Source organism: Emys orbicularis, chromosome 8, assembly GCF_028017835.1.
Source record: "Emys orbicularis isolate rEmyOrb1 chromosome 8, rEmyOrb1.hap1, whole genome shotgun sequence".
Classification (NCBI taxonomy): Eukaryota; Metazoa; Chordata; order Testudines; family Emydidae; genus Emys; species Emys orbicularis.
Genome location: NC_088690.1, coordinates 83,957,864 through 83,979,076, shown reverse-complemented (window position 1 = coordinate 83,979,076; position 21,213 = coordinate 83,957,864). Strand labels below are relative to the sequence as shown.

At 39.9% G+C, this 21,213-nt stretch overlaps 1 protein-coding gene across 1 annotated transcript in view; it reads right to left on the bottom strand.

The window, feature by feature from the left end:
- Positions 1 to 21,213, bottom strand: part of SLIT3 (slit guidance ligand 3) — a 798,116-nt gene that overhangs the window by 236,981 nt on the left and 539,922 nt on the right. The window contains exons 11-12 of the mRNA XM_065410175.1: positions 17,137 to 17,208; positions 7,230 to 7,301 (exon numbers count right to left, since the gene is read on the bottom strand). Coding sequence (XP_065266247.1) covers positions 7,230 to 7,301; positions 17,137 to 17,208 — 144 coding nt within the window. The remainder of the gene's footprint in view (positions 1 to 7,229; positions 7,302 to 17,136; positions 17,209 to 21,213) is intronic.

Sequence of the window (21,213 nt, the reverse complement as noted above, 5' to 3'; positions counted from 1 at the left end):
TGTTCAGCTTATGAAAGCTAATGAGATCATAGCTGATGTATAGCCACATCACACATCAGCTAAGTTTGTAATATTACCACAAGAGTAACATAAACACGGAAAGCTTGAAAGGGAAAAAAAACACTGCAAGCAGCCTGAAAATAATTTTAAAGCTTATTATACAGATCTATACAGAGAACCTTCTTCTCTACTCTGGATTAGACACTGATCTGATAGTCTTCCTGTTCTCCCCAGACAACAAGACAAAAGTGTCCCATGTGATTCTGCTAAGAATTGAAGATGGTCACTTGTTCCATAAGTAAAATGCTGTGATTGGTGCCACGGTAAGCAATCCTTTGTTTAGAAGTGACAGGATACACTGTAAAGCAAAATGTTCCATTGTTTGTAAGGTGCCCAGTAAGGCCCAAACTCACAAGGTACTCAGCTCCCTCAACTCCCAGTAAAGGACTGGATTCTGGGAGATGCTCAACGCCTTCTAGGACCACAGCTTCTCCAAGGTATAGGTTCCTCACAGAATTTAGTAAATGAAAATCTTACATGGCTTTCCAGCAGATGCTGTTTATGTATGAGATACAACAATCCAAATAAAGCACAAGAAAATCTGACAAATTTTAGACCTATACAAACATCTGCTCAGTCAAACACCATATTGCATTCACTGAGTCTGCCTGTTTCTAATGTAACCATTTAACCTGAGATACAGAGCATCTTAATGGAACATCACTATCCCCTGCAGTGCTTCCAAGCTTGTTTAATTTGCAGTGAGAACACAAGTGCATGGTCTGCATAGCTTTTCAAAAGAAAACAAAAACATCCCCGCTTTTTAGAGGGATTGGAATAAAGGCGGTGTGGAATACACATATTTCTATTTGGTTTCGATTCATAACCATTGAATTTTGCTTTGTTCTGGGTTTGCTCAATTCAAAGCAAAATAAAGTAGAAACCATAAATTATTCTTTTAAAAATGCAAAATCATGACATTGACCCAGATTCACTCAGAAATACAAGTGGCTTAAGTCCAACAGTTCGGATGCATTCGCTCAGTCAGAAGTGTACTGAACATTTATTGTGTGTTCTGAAACAGTTAAAAAACTGATCCAGGCAAGAAGGCACATGGACGCACGCACGCATGCACGCACGCACACACACAGAAAACCCTCACTGGTTTGAAAGACAGTTAAGTATTTTCAAGAGCAAGAGAGTGCAAATTCATTTTAAATGATTTTTCATCAATACCATGGGATTACAGAATGTTTTGAAGACTGGACTGCAACTGCATCTAGTTGTGAACAGAAATTGATGCTTAGAAAGTGGAAAAGCTCTAGGGTCCTAGTTTTAAAAGACTGGGATGTCAGCTTGGCAGAAATTGCTTCATCCAGGCACCTTATTTATAAGACTAAATGACTAAACAGAAGAATTTCATGGGATAGGAAGAATTTATCTTTTATCGGAAGGGAAACACAGGTGTGCTGATGATAGGTAACATGAGGTCACTAGGGAGTGTTGGGGGCAAGCAATGAATGGTGTGCAATGAAGGATTTTGTTATGGAAAATTATTGTTTGTTCACAGGTTGTGTTATTTTTATATATAATTTTGTAGCACTGGTTAAAACTAATAAAGATATGTTACTTCAAAGATTATATTGGAGGTGCTGGACACAGTGGTGCAGAGCTTGGTGCTTTCGAGTTTGCAGAGAGATTGTGAGAACTTTTCTGCCTTACATCACCTTGGGTGGGTTAGCACCTCTCTACATTCTCTTTGAGCTTCAGATTCTAACTAACTCAAATCCAATGGCTAAGCATCGAGAATTTGGTGGAAACGCTGTGCGATAACTGAATTCCATGTGGCACTCATCTAGAATTATAAATCAACTCACAGGCTAAAACTGGCACATAACCTCACCCAACCCTCTCTGGAGCTTCTCTAAGTGGTCTGAATGGCTTGGTGGTGCAAAACTGGGCTAGAGATGTTGTGATAATAGCATCTCTTGTGGAAGTACCGGAAATCTCATTACCAGCCAAAACCCACAACACAGAAGCAGAGGAAAATGAAAAGCAATAAGCGTTAACTAAACAAAAGTTTGATTGGCTTTTAGAAGGAAAAGGCTTGGGAAGAGTGTTCATTTGCACCAGTTTTCAAATGTCAGTGTAATTTCTCACTCTGTATAATTGTATTTTGAATAGACACGGAATGTTAGTAGTTAACACCACACATCACTAAAATTAGTGGCTTGGAACTGGGGTTTTGGCTTGAGCCCATCTCTAATTCTGGAACACCTTTAAAATGTGTTTTATCTGTTTATACTTCAGTCTACAGGCATTAGTATGTTTATAGCTCACTCCCCCTTCAATGCACACATTTAACTCTGATGCTTACTGAAATCACATACATATATAAAATGAGAAGAGAACCGTAAGCTTCTTGTGGATTATTATGGAGGTGAAGCTACAAGAAGCCCACCATTTTCCAGGTACAAGCTCTCCAGCACACCGGCGTATGGAAAGAGTAAGTACAGGGCTAGATACAAAAGAACAGAAACCACTCTGGGAAACTTTTCTTGTGCATAATTGTCCAATTGGCCTTAGCGAGCTCAATCTCTCAAGATTTAAGATCAACACATCACAGCACTAGTATGACCAGTGACAGTGCAAGGCAAATTTCCTTAAGGAACAAGGTTTATTGAAAACTGATACATGTTAGACACTTGATAAACCAGATTACATTCCCTACTTAGGTACCTAATCTCTTTAAACAGAAAATGTTATGATATCCTTTTGGTTCCAGGGACAAAGATACCTCAAAGCATGTGGTGTTTGACGGCAATAAAAACGGTCTGGAAATGTTTGTTTTAATATGGCTGCATAAAGTGCATTGTTCAGAAGTGAAAAGGACAGTTAGACTCTGTGTGCATTATCCACAATTCATTGGCATGAACCATTTGAATCATAGCTCTGTTTCGCTGCAGGATGGTGTTGCAGATTTAGCCATGAGGGGGTAAGCAGAGTACCGTAGTCATAAAGCTTATCTGTCAAACTGCTGCAGAGAAAGAACGAGCCGTGGGGTGTTAAGTTTTACCTACTGCATTGTGATTGGCATGTTATTTGGGAAACTCAGGAATTCTTGAAAGGTCTTGTCCATGTTCCAAGAAAATTGAAAGACAGATGACTAAGTTGCTTTCATTTTATTCCAGCCTCCAGACAGACCAAGAATAGTTTAAAACCTCCTGGAAAGGTAGTAAAACTGACTGTGGCTAATGTTTACATGAAAACATCCATCTCCAACTGAGGCACTTTCCATTTCTGTAATATTCATGTACATGTCAGACATGCAATGCTAATAAAGCAAATGCTGTTCTACAGCTGCGTTCTCATTCTATAGATTGTTGTCACAAACTGGAAATGCAAGTTACAGGTCACTAAGGAATTCACACTCCAGTTCTCCTTCCTGGAAAATAGTATACCTCGCTACAGGAAAATCTTAGTCCACTAAAACCCCGAGAGGCACTTGATACAGACTGATAAGCTGAGTAGAAAGAACATGATCATCACGCCCATGAAAGAAGTTGAGGGTGAAGAACAACCACCCAGAATCTTTACTATTTGGGCTACAAGAAGTTCAGAACGTGACTAGTTTGAGCTTGATACAGTCCAAGAAGAGAGGTCCCACTTGCTCATTAGGATGCTAGAATCTGTATTGCAACTGGATTCCATGGATATTGCTGGTTTCACTTGTGTATTTATGGAACAGTAAAATCTGGGAGAGTAGCATTCTAATTGAAATCCAATTATAGGGTTATTTATAACTATACGTTAGGTCAGCCAATCAGTAAATTAATCATGGCACAGACTTAAGAAATTACATTTATCCTCCAAATTTTAAATTAATTCAGGAGGGTAATAAAGTTAAATTTAAAAAGAAAAGATGGATACTGTCTAACTATGCCTTACTGCCTATAGTATATATGCCTCGCCCACAGAATTCTAACCACCACTCTAGGTGGTCTAAAAGTAGACTAAAATTATGATCTTTCCCACATTCAAGGGACGGACAGGATTGTTAAAGTACACCTCTACCCCAATATAACGCGACCCGATATAATACAAATTTGGATATAATGTGGTAAAGCAGCGCTCCGGGGGGGTGGAGCTGCGCACTCCGGAGGATCAAAGCAAATTCGATATAACACGGTTTCACCTATAATGTGGTAAGATTTTTTGGCTCCCGAGGACAGCATTATATTGGGGTAGAGGTGTATTATGGGTCAGATTCTACCATCCATACTGAAGCTGAGCAGCACCTTGCTGTAAAAGTAGGCCACTGATTTTAGTAGAACTACTTGCAGAATTAAGATACTATTCTTCCTAATTAAGAGAGGTCACATGTGGCCCTACTTTATTTATTTTATATACAAAACACAAGGATAGAAAAGTTTTTGTGGGGCTTAAAAGTATAGCGTAATTGAGAGCAAACAACTGAGTAGCATCTGCTGTGCAATTTATGAGATTTTCCTCCTAAACCAAAACCTGAAAGCTCTGAGAAGGACCCACGCTCACCCTCCCTTCCTAACAGCACACACTGCTTTACAATGTACCGATACATTTTCAAAAATGGTCCAGTTCAAGCTTAGAAAATTAAATTGGCTACCAATGTATTCTAATCAGAGGATTTTTATCAGTGTGTCTCCAGACTAATAAGAAGAAATCCAATCTAGAGCTCACTGAATGCTAAATTAGATCTAATCAGAGGGCAGTTTTCCAACTGTTCAACAGCAGGACTAAAACCAATCCATGCCATTTATGTTTTAGGGATCCATTAAAATATAACAAACAAATCTGTAATAGCTGCTTCAAAGCCACAGTCAGAAAAATGTGCAGACATTTGTTTGTATTTAAGCATGATCATTCAACTTAATCTTTGCCAACAGCTACTTTACATTCCAAATACCTTCAAAAAGTCATTTAAAAGCCCCCAAAGTAACATTATCCATGAATGCCCTAACTCGGACAATCTTTTAAGATTTATCCATTTAGATCTTCTCATCTTGATGCGGCTCAAATGGTTTAACAACAGTATCTTTGAACTATTTCCCATTACATGGATTTTGTCACTTTAACAAAAAAGTGTCACTTTAGCTAATCTCAGTAGTAGTGTTACAATATTTGGGCTTAAAGAAGTAACATAAAATACGGTGTTACATACACAGAAGGACTATTATATAAATATAAGTGCAGTAAGTAAACCTATCTTTATGTTTCATTCAGAGGTTCTACAGACACATTTTTACAGGACACTTAGACAGATAGCCATATGTTAAGTGATCTATTTTTTTGCTACTGAGAAGGAACCCATCTGTAACGTGTCCAGCTTTGAATCCAATGACATAGCGTCCTTTTAAATTCACAGCTGTAAAAGGCACCGTGTGAACAGATTTTGACCAAGCTGAATTCTTCATATACTTTCTTCCAACATAACAAAAACAAACAAACAAACACACACACACCCATAACTAGATTGAGGATTATTTGAGTTAAAGGCTCTTTTTGCTTGAAGTTCCTTCACTGAACTGTATGCTGCTGTTAGAGAACTACAATAACTAATGTGCCTCTTGTATCAATTGGTACTGCACCCAAGTTTCAGAATACTTCAGGGTCTACTGTCCTCATGCATCACAAAACAAAAAAAGCCTGCATATTTATTCCATACCTAGTGCACATTCTGGGACCAAAAGTAATTTAAGATATAGAGGACTTGCTGTGAATGGTGCAGGCTAACAGGAAAGGAGTGTGCAAAGGGAGGTAACTGATTGCCTGAAGTAGAGGAACAGTTTGCAGAATTCTCTCCTGAAGACTTATAATAAATCCACCTCGTGTGCTCTTTCTCATCTTGTCTCTTTCCAGAAAAAGGTGATCCAGGTTTGCAACTGAAAAACCTATTGACTAAATTACACACATGAAGTGAGAGGAGAATAATCCCCTGTGGATTATCGCTTATAGCAAAATTACAAATATTTTAACTAATTTTAGCTTTTTGTCTGTACCAAAAAGTTTATAATCCAAATCTATCTCTGTCTTTGTACAGCCTCTAGTGCAATGGAGTGATGACATAGCTTGAGGCCTCTGAGTAATACAGTACTATAAATAATAATAGTTATTATCTGGATTTTCAACTCAGTGTATGTTGAGACAGTCTGAGACTTATAAATAAGAAGTCTTTTGACTAATTTTGTTGTATTCCACCTAGAAATACTTGATTTCCCTATTTTCCATTGTATTCCCTGTATGTGTTTTATGTGATGCTAACCTATATGGATCAACTTCATCTATTTCTTCGTCTAAGCACATCTTCAGGGATGCAAACCCGAGCTCCGGGAATACAGTTTAAATCAATTTAACTTTTGCCCCCGCTACTGGATGGCTGAAATGGTGGCTGATTTCTCTCTCTCTCGATAGGTTCAAGGTGCTAAATTTTGTTCCCACAAAGTGGAGAAGGCTTGGATCTGGGATTTTAATTCTGTTCCATCTCTATTTTTCCCCAGTGGGTTAATGAAAAATGAATATATTTATAATCCAGAGTAGATCTTTCCTTAGATCATGACATTGTTTTAGTGTAAACCAAATCTGCATTTTAAACTACTTGACTATGTAAATATACTAATGGCACGGGACAGACCATTTGCATTCAAATGGATCCACAACCAATGTAATAAAAATAATAAAGATATGGAACTAGACACTGCAGGTAATTGCAATATCCTTAAATATTACTGTTTTGCTTATGAGCGCAGGCTATCTGCAACATGACTGTCAGTGAGGATCTACACATTCACCCACATATGATACAAATAAATAGAAAATATGAAAAGTAGTATAAAAATTATAAACTGGCATCATCTTACTGGCACTTGGTGGTGACTTTCAGATCTTGAGTTTTTTCATTCACCAACAAGATACTTCCCCTCTTAAAATTAATGTGTTCTTCCTCTTCCTCCCGCAAACTTAATCTACTGTATCAGCTGCCTGATACAGTTACCGAGCTGAAAAATCACACTCACCTTTTCTCTTTTTCTCCTCTTCACCCCATTGCTATCCTAGTCAGTGAAGTGTCTCAATGAGTTTTCAGTGCATAAGGTGATGGGCCAATAAGGGATTTTCTGAAGTTAAAACTAGAAGCTGAAAAAACTAAAAATCTGATTAGGCTGAATAATAGTAAAAGAAGAAATCATACTCACAGCAACTGCAGAGAGACAAGTCCATCGAAAAGGCCTTTGGGAATCTCAGTGATCTTATTTCCATAGAGCACTCTGAAAGATACGGGAAACAAAAGAATAGTAAGTAACAGTCCAGCTTACTATCCACTCATCCCTCTCTGAATTATCATTTTTATTGATCTCATGCACCATGACCATGATCTGTAGCCATTTCATTTAACTACTGATCTCATTTTCTTTTCAGGAGGGCACATGGTATTAAATGAGTTTTTATGATTCAGACTTTGTCTGGTGCTGAAAAACGTCTTTAATGCAAAAACTGGACATTTTCCAAAAACTGTATTTCACTATTTTTCAGCCTGTCTTTTTTCCTTTCTCCCTGTATGAAATGTTTTAACCATTAAGACCCGCTGTTGACGATGCAAAAGTATAGAATTCAGCATGGTGATGTTGCACTGTTAATTTCTAACAATCTTGAAATACGAATCAGGGATGTGTACATTTTAAAGGACCCTGTCTGGACGAGGTCTGAACGTCTTATGACAGCTGAATTGGGCACAGAATATCACACAAGCAGCATTTTAGGAGGTATTCTGCCCCCACCAGTTGCAATCTCAGCCTGACCCAGTAAGTGCAATGGAGCCCAAGAGGGGAAAATAAGGATATATGAATATTTCACAACAACAAAAATGATTCACTTATGAAACTGAGAAAAGATTTGGGAGCATAGATGGGAGTTACTTTGTATAAGCTGGTTCACTGAAAATGTCAGGTGCCTCGACGATGTTCAATATGCACTAATACTGCAGTAATATCAGAAAAGTTGCAAAGGGTTTCCCTCAACCCAAGCCAAACATACAGCTGTGGAAAGCAGTGAAAATCACCACCACAGATCAATGGCCAACATATTAAAACAAAACTTTAGATTTTTAGAAGCCATAAAAAGAAAATAAACATTTCCAAGTCTAATGGAGCCTGCACGTGTGTGGCACATTAACATTGGAACAAATAACTGACTAAACAAAAGTCAGTATGAGAGCTCAGGCACCCATTTGTAATTCATATTAATGTTCAATGCTACACTGAGCCAAATTAGCTAATGTCATTGTCTGCCTACCATGTCACAGTGGAAGTCAAACCTTCCCATGCAGCAACAGAGAAACGCAGGAGAAGCACATGACAATGCATCTGATTTTCCTACATCCCACATTTCCATTTATTGTTTCTAATTGAGAGCCTGGAAACATTTACGCAGGAGCTGCTTTGATTAAGTTTGAGACAAGCAAATGTTCAAATGCCCACGTCTGCCTGGCTGTTGTCAGGTCCACACTCCAAAGATATTTTGCCTTTGATATACTGTCAATGGCACGCCTGAAAGTACTGCTGCTAGTAGTTACTTACGGGAGATGCATCTCCATACTGGCCAATCTCACGCTCCATTACCATATCCCCAACCTTTCATCTTCCTGCCTCTCCTGTACAAACGCACACACACCACAGTGTTTCTGGAATACCACCATTTAAGTCAGAAAAACACACCAGAAAGTACGCAGGAAGACCCAGCTGATCATTTCAATGATTCCACATACTCTCAAAGATGTCTTTCGCAACAAGGGGCCTATTTTTGGAGGTTTACCTACAGAAATAAAAGCTGTAAAATGCATATGCATTTGCTTCCCTAGCTTGAACATTAGTCATTTCTGCTTTTAATGCATGCAGTTTTCTAGTTATGTGTGCAAATTTGGCACATAAATGTATACATTATTGCATCCCTCAACACCTGAAAATCACACCCAAGATATTTTGCATTAAAATTATAGTCATACCAAGTAAAATACACAATAAAAAAAAAGTAAATAAAGGAAATGACTCTATCACACAATTAGTGAATCAACAAAGACACTTCTACCCTTATTTTTCCCCCTCTGAGTCTCATTAATGCTTCATTTCCTTCACAGGCTATTTGGAAGAATGAAAGGATGACTTTGTAGGGATTTATACTTGTCATTTAGTGCCAGGTAAAGGAAGAGATTTACAGATACCATCTCCCCTTGCGGCAGGAGGAGGAAGAAGATTTCTGGCTGAATTATACCTGCAGTACTCTGATCTCTATGCTCTTGATTTGAAATTTAAAAATGAGTGAAAAGAGAGTTAAAAGGGACTGCAAGACTGCTTCCTCTCCTCTTCCCTGCTGCTCCCTTCCCTCTCTTCCAACTATACATACCCACAGTGGTGGTCCCTGTTCAAGACAGATACCAATCTGGATGTAGATGAGAGCCATGAAAACAAACACACAATCCTATGTGCAAGAGTGCCCAGTGCATAAATTGTATTCTGTTCATCCCTGGTACTTCTAACAAGGCTGTTTCTTCTAATGCCAGAATAATTAATACTGAAGAATCATTTGCTATCTATTTGAGTCAAGCAAACTTTTCACAATACTGCAGGTGGCTTCCTAATGTTAGCGAGTTGTTGTGGCATACGTACAGTTGATGCATTCTTAAGAGCAAGTAGAGTCATCAGCCTGCCAGTTCACAGCTAAATGCTTTCAGCATGGCTGCGACCCACATGCTGCAATTCTGCAAAGCGCCGGGCAGATTAGGTGGATTTCAGCTAGCAGCAATTTCCTGACTGTCATCAACCTTCCAAACATTGGTAAGAACAGTGCATGAAAAACCCAAACTGCCAGCTGCAGTGCAAACATTAGAGCAGAAGCCTGGGAGAATCACCCTGTTAAACTGATGAGGAGATTCTTCACTAAAAACGATAAAATAAAAGCCCCACAGTTATATTCAGCTGTTCATGGAAATTAAAAGTGCTCCTAGAAACAGGCCAATTTATTTTACTGATCTAACTAATTGCTTGGATTCAGAGAACTGAAAAAAGGAGTAATTTTTTACATATTCTTTCCCCTTTATTATATTTAACAAACGATGCATTACAGAAAGTGAACCTTGTTGTTCCTTCACTATTCCAAATAAAGTAGCTTATCTTGTTAGTTCTTCATAGCAAGAAAGACAACAAGCAAACGAAAAACCTAATGAAAGAGGTCAGAAATGCCTTCAAATGTACCATGCTCATCTGTTTCATATTGTTTGGTCACACACTTTTATGCTCTTATATTAAAGGTGTTATTTATTTGTTCCCATAATATAAGAACTAGGGGCCACCAAATGAAATTAATGGGCAGCAGGTTTAAAATGAATAAAAGGAAGTTCTTCTTCACACAGCGCACAGTCAATCAGAGGAACTCCTTGCCTGAGGAGGTTGTGAAGGCTAGGACTATAACAGGGTTTAAAAGAGAACTAGATAAATTCATGGAGGTTAAGTCCATTAATGGCTATTAGCTAGGATGGGAAAGGAATGGTGTCCCTAGCCTCTGTTTGTCCGAGGGTGGAGATGGATGGCAGGAGAGAGATCACTTGATCATTGCCTGTTAGGTTCACTCCCTCTGGGACACCTGGCATTGGTCACTGTCAGTAGACGGTATACTGGGCTGGATGGACCTTTGGTCTGCCCAGTATGGCCATTCTTATGTGTCTGCCAAGAGATGCCATTAAACTTGAAGAAAAGTTTAGCAGAACATGATATTTTGTGGGTTAATTTCACTCAAACTGGTGCCAAAATACCACAGTTGCTGACACTCGGAGCAAATATTGATAGATTAGATAAAATAATTAGACAGAAATAAGGAAAGTTCTCTCCACAGTTTGGTGTCTTAGCTTCTGGACTAAACACCTAATGTAAGTGGTTGAAGCAGCACTTCACACCCAGCATTAGAATATACTCTACAGAACCCTAGAAAATATTAAACATGAAACAACCCTGCACTGGCAGGAACTTGGACCAGGAGGACACTAATGCCTTTACTACAATCTCTAGAAGTTCTGAACCCCTTTAACAATCACAAGATTAAGGCATTTGGGATCACATGATCAGCATAATATAGTATAGGCCTTCCATAAGCACCGAGGTTTAGTTGTCTGCTTTTCAAGTACCTGAAATAATGGGTGCAGATTTCTCTCTATTCTCTGACACTTCTGCATGCATTCCCACAAACCTAGCTGCAACTTGCTCAGTTGAGTCAGAGTTCCAGAACATAAAGCTTTTCTCCTGAAAGTTGACCCAGAACTTGCTGGGTATAAAAGCCCAATGCTGAATCCTTTACACTGTACCATATGTTTTCCAGCTAACAGTTCCTTTATTTTGGCTTGGTTATAACATTCTTAGTGAGTGTCAAATCATGACTCTGTACAATAGCTTTTTCAGCCCTCAAAAGCCTTTTAACTACCTTTCAGACTGTGAAAATGATTCTTGTTATGAAGAATTATGTTTCCAAAATTATGAGGACAATGGCATAGGTTCAACAGGAATAAGAGCTCTCAAAACAGCAGCAAGGATTGTGGGTAATAGCAGCACTAAATTTCTGATATTTTAGGAAAAAACTTGCCCTTTTTTTTGTACGGTATTTCATATTTCTGCATAACAATTAGGCCAAATAAATCAAGGTAAAAATACTGGCTGCAATTTGTTACTCTAAAATAGATTCAACATTTATGAAATAGATAGTGTTTTAGCCCAGGATGACACCAGATACATCATCACACGGCATGTGATGATGTAAAATATGAATGACATGCCAAACAGTAAGAATAGTCTGTATGCCAGCTGATCTAAACTGATAAATCACTTGTGAGCCTAATTCAGATGGGGAAGGATTTCTCATTTTACACAGTTCTGAAATCTACTCCTTCACAACTGAAGGGCTTAGGCTGCTTTGCTGCATCATACAAAATGTCCCCAGACTGTCTGGATAAGGTCTTCAGAACTCTGGTACAGCCGAATTAAATGTGCAGAAAGTCTACTGCCTCCCAGAATCCTCTTGTATCTTTGGTACTATGTACAATAAACAGACACTAATCCCTCATCCAATCCCCTCTCTGATAGTCAAGCCAGATGTTTCACTGGATGAACCAAAAAATAATTTACTTCAGAAAGTCCATGTGACAGCTGAAACAGAGTAGAAACAGGAAAATGTTCTAAACTTATCCACAATTTCCAGCCTTGTGTATGAAACTTGTATTTTATTAACAGTTACCTAATAAAGGCAAAATAATACTCTAGTTATACAGGTTGTAAATCTAATATAAAACCTAGCGGTTTTCAAATGTTTGCTTAACACTGAGACAGTGGAGCCCCTTCCAGTCAATCTTTTCTGCTTCCACGTCTTCCCTACAACAACATTATCTCACACACAAAAAGTAATATTAGGATAGTATTATGGAGGCAAGAGAATAACAAGCCTTCTAACATGAATATAGCGGCTGCATTGTTACCACTTCTTTTTGTATCTGTGTTGCTTACTTATCCTTAGGTTAAGGACTTTGCATTTACTTCCATGCATCTTAAAGACTTATATGGACCCCAGTACTGTAGTATCTGGGCACCTCACAACGTCTAATGTATTTATCCTCCCAACACCCCGTTACACAGGGACGTGCTTTTATTCCCATTGCACAGATGGGAAACTAAGGCCATGTCTACACTTACAAGCTTACAGTGGCAAAAGTGTAACGATACAGCTGTAAGATGCCACTGTAAGATCATAGTGTAGCCACATTATGCCGACGGGCGAGAGCTCTCCCATCGACATAATAAATCTAACTCAACGAGCAGCGGTAGCTATGTCGGCAGAAAGCGTCTCCCACCGACATAGCACTGTGCACATGAACACTTATGCTGGCAAAATTTATGTTGCTCAGGGGGATGTTTTTTCACACCCCTGTGCAACAAAAGTTTTGCTGACATAAACGCTAGTGTAGACATGGCCTAAGACACAGAGAGACTAAGTGACTTGCTGAAGGTTACACAGAATGGGAATTAAAACCAGGTCTCCAGAGTCCCTCTATCTCCACACTTGATGGCTGCAGACCTTCACTTCTCTAAATCAATGTGCACTTTGGTTTGATCCTCTTATGTGTTTAGTGTAGTTCCAAAATAGGATCATGGTTGAATTTACACCAAACATCCACCCAAACACAGAGCCTGCAGGGATGTGTTTGTTTTGGTGAGCATTTTTTTAAAGTGCAGCAAATAAGTTTCTGGAAACTCCAAGGGAACTCTGAACTCTGCTACAACTATTGTAGCAGAAAGCTTCATAGCTTGAAGACTGACAGGAGGATTCACCACTGTAACAAAAACAACTCCATAAACTACCCAGAAGCATGGACAATCAGTGACCGACAGACCAAAGACTGAGAGCAACGTTATGTGGCAGAACAAAGTGTCATGGGAAAGAATGGAGGCACTTCAGGGTAAAGTCAATGCTCTTTATCAAACTATATTTATTCTCCCTGATTCTGGGCTCTAATAACTAACTCAAAAGGGAGTTGAGGGAGGGGCCGGAGCTCCCCTTTTTCTGTGTATTCCCTGGATTTTCTTTCAAGAAGAAAAACATCCTTACCGCAAAGACTGATTCCAGACATGGCTGGAGAGCAAACTTCTGCTGAACACATGGGTTAGGAGAAACCAGCTACTTAATTTCCTTTTTACAGGACATGCTGGCAATGGAAGGAGCTTGGGGCCTTATACTGGATAAGCTCTTCTCCCTCTTGGTTTGTGCAAAAGAAATCACTGCCAAGACAGGAAGTGCTGTTCTAAGGAGCTGGGATGTTATAATCAGTTTGAGTCTGAGCACTAAGAGATTTCTTGTTTGAAAAATATATTTTATTTTTTTAAGAAAAAGTCTGGTGACCCTGTAGGGCATGGGCCACTAGTCACGTTTAAGAGATTGGATTTTGTATAGTGTGTGCATCTGCTGCTGTAATTAGCAGCACTATGTTTAGAAACTACTGCACACCTGTTTTCTTCTATTCTACTGTAACTATGGTGGGCAGAGTACCCTGCCTCACCACTGAGGCCTCGTACCACTCAACTAATTACAGGAGAGTTTGGATTGGGTAAGCTACTATATAAGGGGCATCCACTGGTCAGTTGTTAGAAAAACATTCTTGGCAGCTTTGCAGATAGGCACTTTCACTCTCCTGGAAGCAGAGAGCACCACAAGTGCAGTCAGCTAAGAAGGAGCAGACAATGGGGGCTATGGAAGAAAAGGAAAAGAATTCAAACAGTGTTTATTTTTTAATGGGCACAAAGTTGCCTACTTTCATTTCTGCATTAGTATGTCTCCTTCCTTTATCATGGTTTTAACTCTGAAAGCTACAAGACCAGCTGTACCATATGCAGATTTAATCTCAATGTTGGCAAACATTCTTATCAGATAACAACCTAATCACATTCAATATAAAGATAAGAAAAATTACTCAGCTAAGACAATGCACTGTAGAGAAAGCGACCATTCAGAAAATGGAGCTGAATAATGTCACTGGGTCATCAGGGCTCCAAAAATGATGGACCACTTTAAAAAAAAAAGAGTGAATTCTACCTTGTTCCCTCTTGTTCTGATCCATTTGGTAGTGCCATAGGATGGGGACTGGCCCTTTAAGGGGAGTTGGCTTCAGCCCCACTTATGCCTAGTTATCTGCCTCCCAGTTGATGGGCCTGGGCTGATGTCTGGCTCAGGTGACCATGCATCAGATATTAATAGCCTAGGGGTAGGGCTTCCTATAAGAGGGAGCCAGCTTCATCATGGAGGAAGACCAGATGCAAGGAAAGACCTGAGGGAAATCTTTCTAAAGATGCCCAGATTCTGGAGTGGGCCTGGCGGAGCTTCCCAGCTCAGAGAGAGCTAGAACCTGATGCACAGAAACAAGAATAAGGAGAAGATACATCAGCAGGGAGGTACCTGCAAGGGAGCCAGAAGAGACCCATGGGTAGGGAGTACCAGGGAACCAGCACTCCCTACCAACCAGACGGAAAGGCCCGTGACTGCAGTGACCTGCGGAGAATGGCAGGAGCAAAACCTTAAGAGAGAGTTTAGAGCCCATGAAGTGTATAACGGACTAGTGAGTCTCCAGGAGAAGGCCAGGAATTTCTAGTTTTGAATTTGAATACTTTTGTGTAAATAATCCAGTTCCTGCAAGGGGATAGCAATTAGAGCACCAGCTGTAGTGGTTAGTTTGGCTATAGATGGAGGCAAACTGAGGCAGAGGCAGTGTCCAACACTGGATGAGGAAAGACCCTGCTATAGGCAACTTCCCTCCTTTTATCCTCCTTTTGATGCTTCTGGCCAAAACTATCCCTATCTCCTTGATGAACTACTTCTGCGTTAGGCCTCACCTATACTTTACCTGAACTGGTCTGGAACAGTTTTAAACCAATTGAGGCTCATTCGGTTTAAACAGAGTTTTGGATGACAAGCCAAAGAATACCCAGTCCCCTTACTGGTTCTGGGGGAAGTCAAAGTGTTATTGATGCATTCCAGCATGGTTTTGATTCTGGCTTCCTTCCTGTACCCCAGAGTGCCACCCCAGCCACTGAGGCCAACTTGTGGGCTTGTGTCAATTCTACCTAAACTTGAATGCCTTTGAGCTTGGCAGGGCATTAGCACTGGAGGCGCCTTGACTGAAAGTCACTTCTGTCTGTTTGCCTAGAGCACAAGCCTGTTGAGCAGTGCTAGTCTAGTACTGTGCCAAATTACATTATTCAGTGAACATCCCTTTTTTTCACTGAATCATTTGCTAACACTTTTGTGGGATTTGACAAGATCCATAGCAGGGTGACTGGCAACAGAATACTCAAATCCACAAGTTACTCAATAAATACTGGTAACAGTATCTATCTTTGGCATTCTACCAGGAGTGTTTAGGACACAGGATAAAGCCCATCTTTTAGGTATTCTGCCTCAAGGGCTTAGTACAGCCTGACCCCAGATGCACAGTACCTTCCCTCTTAACTTGTGTATATTTAATTTTAAACATTAACTTTAATAAAAATTTTAACGCTGATAAGTCTTTCTATATTTGCATTGATCAAAAAGTTACACAGGTTATTTACTAATGCTATTCGGCATCCAGAAAATGCAGTGATGGCAGCATTTGTAAAGTGCATAAACTCTGTTTAAGCCAACTCCGTAATGGTTACGCTAGTGGTCTCTAATTCAAATTAATCTGAATTGTCTTAAAACCATATTTCATATTAACTCAGGTAATGCCTTTCCAAAGCTTTAGACTCCTCTTCCTACTAGGACTTCTTCCCAACACTTTGTCTTTGGTTCATTTTCTTTATGCAGCAAATGACTTTGTATTGCTCCGTCTTTCCTATTACAAGCTTCAGTTTTGAAACAGAACTTAAATAGAACTAGTGGTATGAGCTGGCTAAAATACAGCAATATTCAAACAACTGGAGACCGTGAACAGTTTCGATTTTCAAAAAAGAAAATATTAGTTATTGAGATTCTGTTTTCCCCCTTTTGTTTCTGTAGTAAGTAATATTTTAGTCCATGTACCTTGTTGATAAAATATTACATACAGGTCAAAAATATGAACATTTTCTTGATTGGCTGAGGTCTTTCATTATGTAATTTGCAAAAAGGAAAACAGAATCTGAATGCTGCTGAGAAAATGGAAGAGGGCGCTGGTGTAGAAAAGCTTTTTCCCCCAAGATCTTTATAAAAGCACCACAGAAAAGTGACTTTGAGCTGTGGTGTGTTTTTGGACACCAAGATAAGGCAGGCAATAAGCCTACATAACCACATACAACACAGTTACAGAAAGAATACACTCATTCAATGGCTTTGGAGAAGTAAACAAATAAGTAACCTTCAGGGTACTCATCTATAAAGGAACTTATTAGAGTTGTGTAAACTGTTCCCTCTTCAAGTCTGCAGGATCAATTTCTCATTTACGAAAGATTAGGTTCTTCACACTAGTTGATGACTGTGCACAGAAACAAAGCATCACCAGCCACCACTTACTCTATTTTTTTTACATTCAGATTCTCCCCAAACAGCTCATTCAGCCCTACTTACAACGAGGTGAGAGATTTCAAGCCATGGAATGTGTCAGGAGCAATGTCAGATATTTGATTCTTGCTGATGTCTCTGTAAAGATACGGGGAGGGGGGGGAATGACAGGTTACTTGTAAATAGGAATTTGTTGAAAAAAGGTAGGTTTTTTCAGTGTTATAAGCACTTTATTACTTATTTCATTATTATTGTTATTTATTTGTATTACCCTAGCATACTCACCTTGATCACATTGTGATAGGCATTGTACAAACACAGAACAGGAAGATGGTTCCTGATCCAAAGAGCTTACAACTGCAGTTTAAGATAAGGGACAACAGACGGACACAGACAGATGGGGGAATTCAAGAAAACAATGCAACAATATTGGTCAGCATGATAGGCCATGTTATCAGCGCAACAGTACTCTAAGTGTTGTCAAGCTTTTAGCAGGCATCATGGCAAAGGAGAGTTTTAAGGAGGAATTTAACAATTAGGTGGCTTTGAGGATGTTTACGGAGAGCACCTCCCAAGCAGGAGGGGCAGCATGGAAAAAAGCACAAAGATGCTTGTTTGAAAATTTAACAAGTGGGGAACTGAGGCTGGTATCATTAGCTAACCAGAGGCAGGTGTCGATATTTCCAGACTGAGATGATAGGTAGGATGGCAATAGGCCATGAAAGGCTATGAAAGTGGAGACAAGTAGTTTATGTCTCATGCAGTAGAGAAGGGGGTACAGTGGAGGGATACAAAGAGAGGGATGACATGGTCAAAGCAATGGGCTAGGAAAATGAGCTCTACGGTAGCATGCTGAATGGATAGGAGCAGGACAAGACTGTATTTGTCAAGGCTAGAGAAAAAGATGTTGTGGTAATCAAGATGCAAGATAGTGACAGCCTGGGAAAGAATTTTAGCTTCATAAAAAAAACAAAATGTGTTGGCCCTGTTTAGGGTTAATCATGGGTTAGAGTACATAACCATCCGAAGAAATGTGAGTACTGGGTTAATAGATAAGTCTTTCCTGTGCCAGATCTCTGTTTGGCAGCGGAGTATGCTTGTATGGGGGAATAGATCAGCCATTTCTCTGATTTTAAAGACCAGCATTAGTGCCACTCAGAACTGGTGGGCAGTAATAAATTGTGCACTGATGTAAGGTTCTAAATGAACATTCTTGCCCGTTGTGGATGAGCAGAGCACATTCTACTGCACCCCTCATCCGAGGGGAACTCTGCTGGGCATTTAAACCTAGATTATGACCTTATTCTGCCACCAGCATGGTGTAAAGGGGCCATAAATCACTACAGAATCTGGTCAAGGCATTAAGTTTCAGTAAGGTCCCCTTCACACTCCCATTACAGCTGTGCTGGGGCATCTAGTCACAACATGCTTTCACTGTTTCAACAGGAGTTTTGAAAATGCTAAAGACCCAGTCCATCCTTTATTACAGGTAGGATAGGAACATGTTGTGCTGGGTGTCCCAACATGGCTATGACGTCAAATCATCTTCTCTAAGGTACTTAGTACATGCAGAACTTTAAACATATAAACTGTCCCATTGTCTTCCTTTGGAATGGTACCTGCTTATGTCAACACTGACTCTGTTCCATGATTGTTCAGGCTAGTACAATCAGACACAGGTAGTATTTCACATACTACATTTCCATTGTCACTCCATTTCTGCTAGAAGACATGTTCAGAACAGTGGATGGGCTTATGCAATAAACCTCATTTGAGTAGCAGCATCCTAACCTCTCTTTAGGAATCTACAAGGAATAAGATTTTCTCACAAAGCTCTTAACAAAGTGATTGATCTAATAATGTTTCCTTCTATAGCGTTTTGCTTCACTTTTGTCCACTGGAGTTTCATTTTTGTGGTTTTTCTTTAGCTACACTCACTACAGTCAAGTCTGTGGTGAGTATAGCTAAAGAAGAACCCCTTTCATGCCCTCTGAAATCTGTTTAGGAAATCAGTTAACATTGACTGCACTTTGTGTCTAGACAGTAAGATGCAAATAGCAGCCTTCATAGAAATAGCCAAATTTCTTGGCACAGTGTTTATAGTATGGCATCTATTCAGGAATATTTTTCAACCCATTACAATGGAGTAGAGCAATGTGATAGATCAGAACCCTAACATCTGAAAGGGGAACCTTAGTTTTGGAATCAAACATCTCAGTGCAGCCTGTTTCTGTATATGTCACATTTTGATTGAAACAAAAGATTTTGTCCCTCCTCCCCCTCTCCAATTTAGGATGTTAATCTGGGTATAACTAATGGTGCCTGAACTTGCATAAATAGCATGCTGGGAGATGACATTCACCCACCTCTTGCGGATGTGGTATGATCAGCATTAGAAGATAATTAGACACATTATTTCCTTTCCATTAGAGCCAAGGCTCCAGTGCTGTTGCTTAGATAGCGAGGCTGAATCTCCTCCTGCCTTGATTGAGGCACAAGGATTCAATTAAGATTTTGCTTTTCTTTTTGTTTCCTTTCTATGGCCTGCTGCTCTGTGGTAAGTTCACTCCACTCTAGTGCTTGATTTACATCAGGAAAGAGCGGATACACGCTTTCCTAACCTTTCATTACTAAGTCAGTTTAGGTCACAGAGCACAAACTTCCATAGTTTTGGATATCACTAGAATCACTGAGTGGAACTGCAGCTCTTTAGCTGGGAATTTAATAGACTGATCAGGATTCCATCCAGGCAGAGAACTCATTAACCATCTCAAAGTCTCATCTCCTTATGCCCATGACAACACAGAAATGATTTCGTTTTTGAAAAGTCTGGTAAACACACTCTTGAGCAGTGGTGGGCAACCTGCAACCTGTGGGCCACACGTGGCCCGTCAGGGTAATCTGCTGGCAGGCTGCGAGACAGCTTCCATTGGCCAGGAATGGCAAACTGCAGCCACTGGGAGTTGCGGGCAGCCATGCCTGCGGATGGTTAATGTAAACACTGTCTCACGGCCTGCCAGCAGATTACCCTGACGGGCCACGTGGGTTGCCCACCACTGCTCTTGAGGGTGACTGCACGCAGATGCTATGTAGGAGTGCAAATCGCTTCTATCTCTGCAGCAGGGAAGAAGGCGTATCTTGTGCTTCTTGTATAGCATATGAAGATGATTTAAGTTTCTTTACTGCCCTCTGTAAGAGCTTTTGAGACAAACTACTGAATAATGTTTAGAGCTGGTTGAAAAATGAAAAACAAACAAACCCACAATTCATAAAATAATTTGAGGAACAGTCATATTGCAACATTAGTTGGATGGTTGTGAAACTTTGTGACCTGTTTATTGCTAAGATGAAAGGTGTTAACGTTAAATATCAGAAAGAAGTGCAGTTATATTGTTATAGCCACACCTTTCTGGGGGCTGGAGTCCTCAGTCTTGTGCCCAAAATGCACCTGAGAAGCACAAGTAAAATAGTAGGAGATGGCTTAGTGATGTTTCTATAAATTTTCAAATCCCTAGACTATGCAATCATATATTTGTCTACTAGAAGGGTGAAATCTTCCTTCTGAGCTAGATAAATTGAGTTGCAGTAGTTAACCATGTGTGGAGGCAGGAATAACTGTAGTGAGGTCCATGACAGATGAAAGGTTGCAACCAAGAGAAGATGGCATAAGTTCTCTTGGATACTGCTGCTACCTAAACATCCAGTGGCAGTTAAGCATCCACTCTAAATAGTGAGTTTTAACTAAAGCAAGCATAACTTCTCAATCCAGGGAACAGCTATAACTTCTTCCCTCTCCTCAGGATGTTGCCCTCATCCCACCTGTCTCATTTAGTTGGAGCCTCAGCTAACCAGCTCTAACTCAAGGTCTAAGCTCAGCCACACACTGGGAAACAAAAACTTCACCATCTTTTAGGAAACTGAGCTAAGTACCATCAAAATATTGAAATAACATCCTAACATCCTCACATGTAGACTGAACAGCAGAAGTAGTAGGATACAACCTTCTGGTACTCCACAGCATTGGCATAATATCACCCTCTGATTGCTTTCAGAGAAAAAATGGAGGAACTTTTGTTCTCCTTGGTATACTCCTGTTAGGGCCCCCAGACATATTATTAATCCCTCTGATATCAAAGGCTCCTG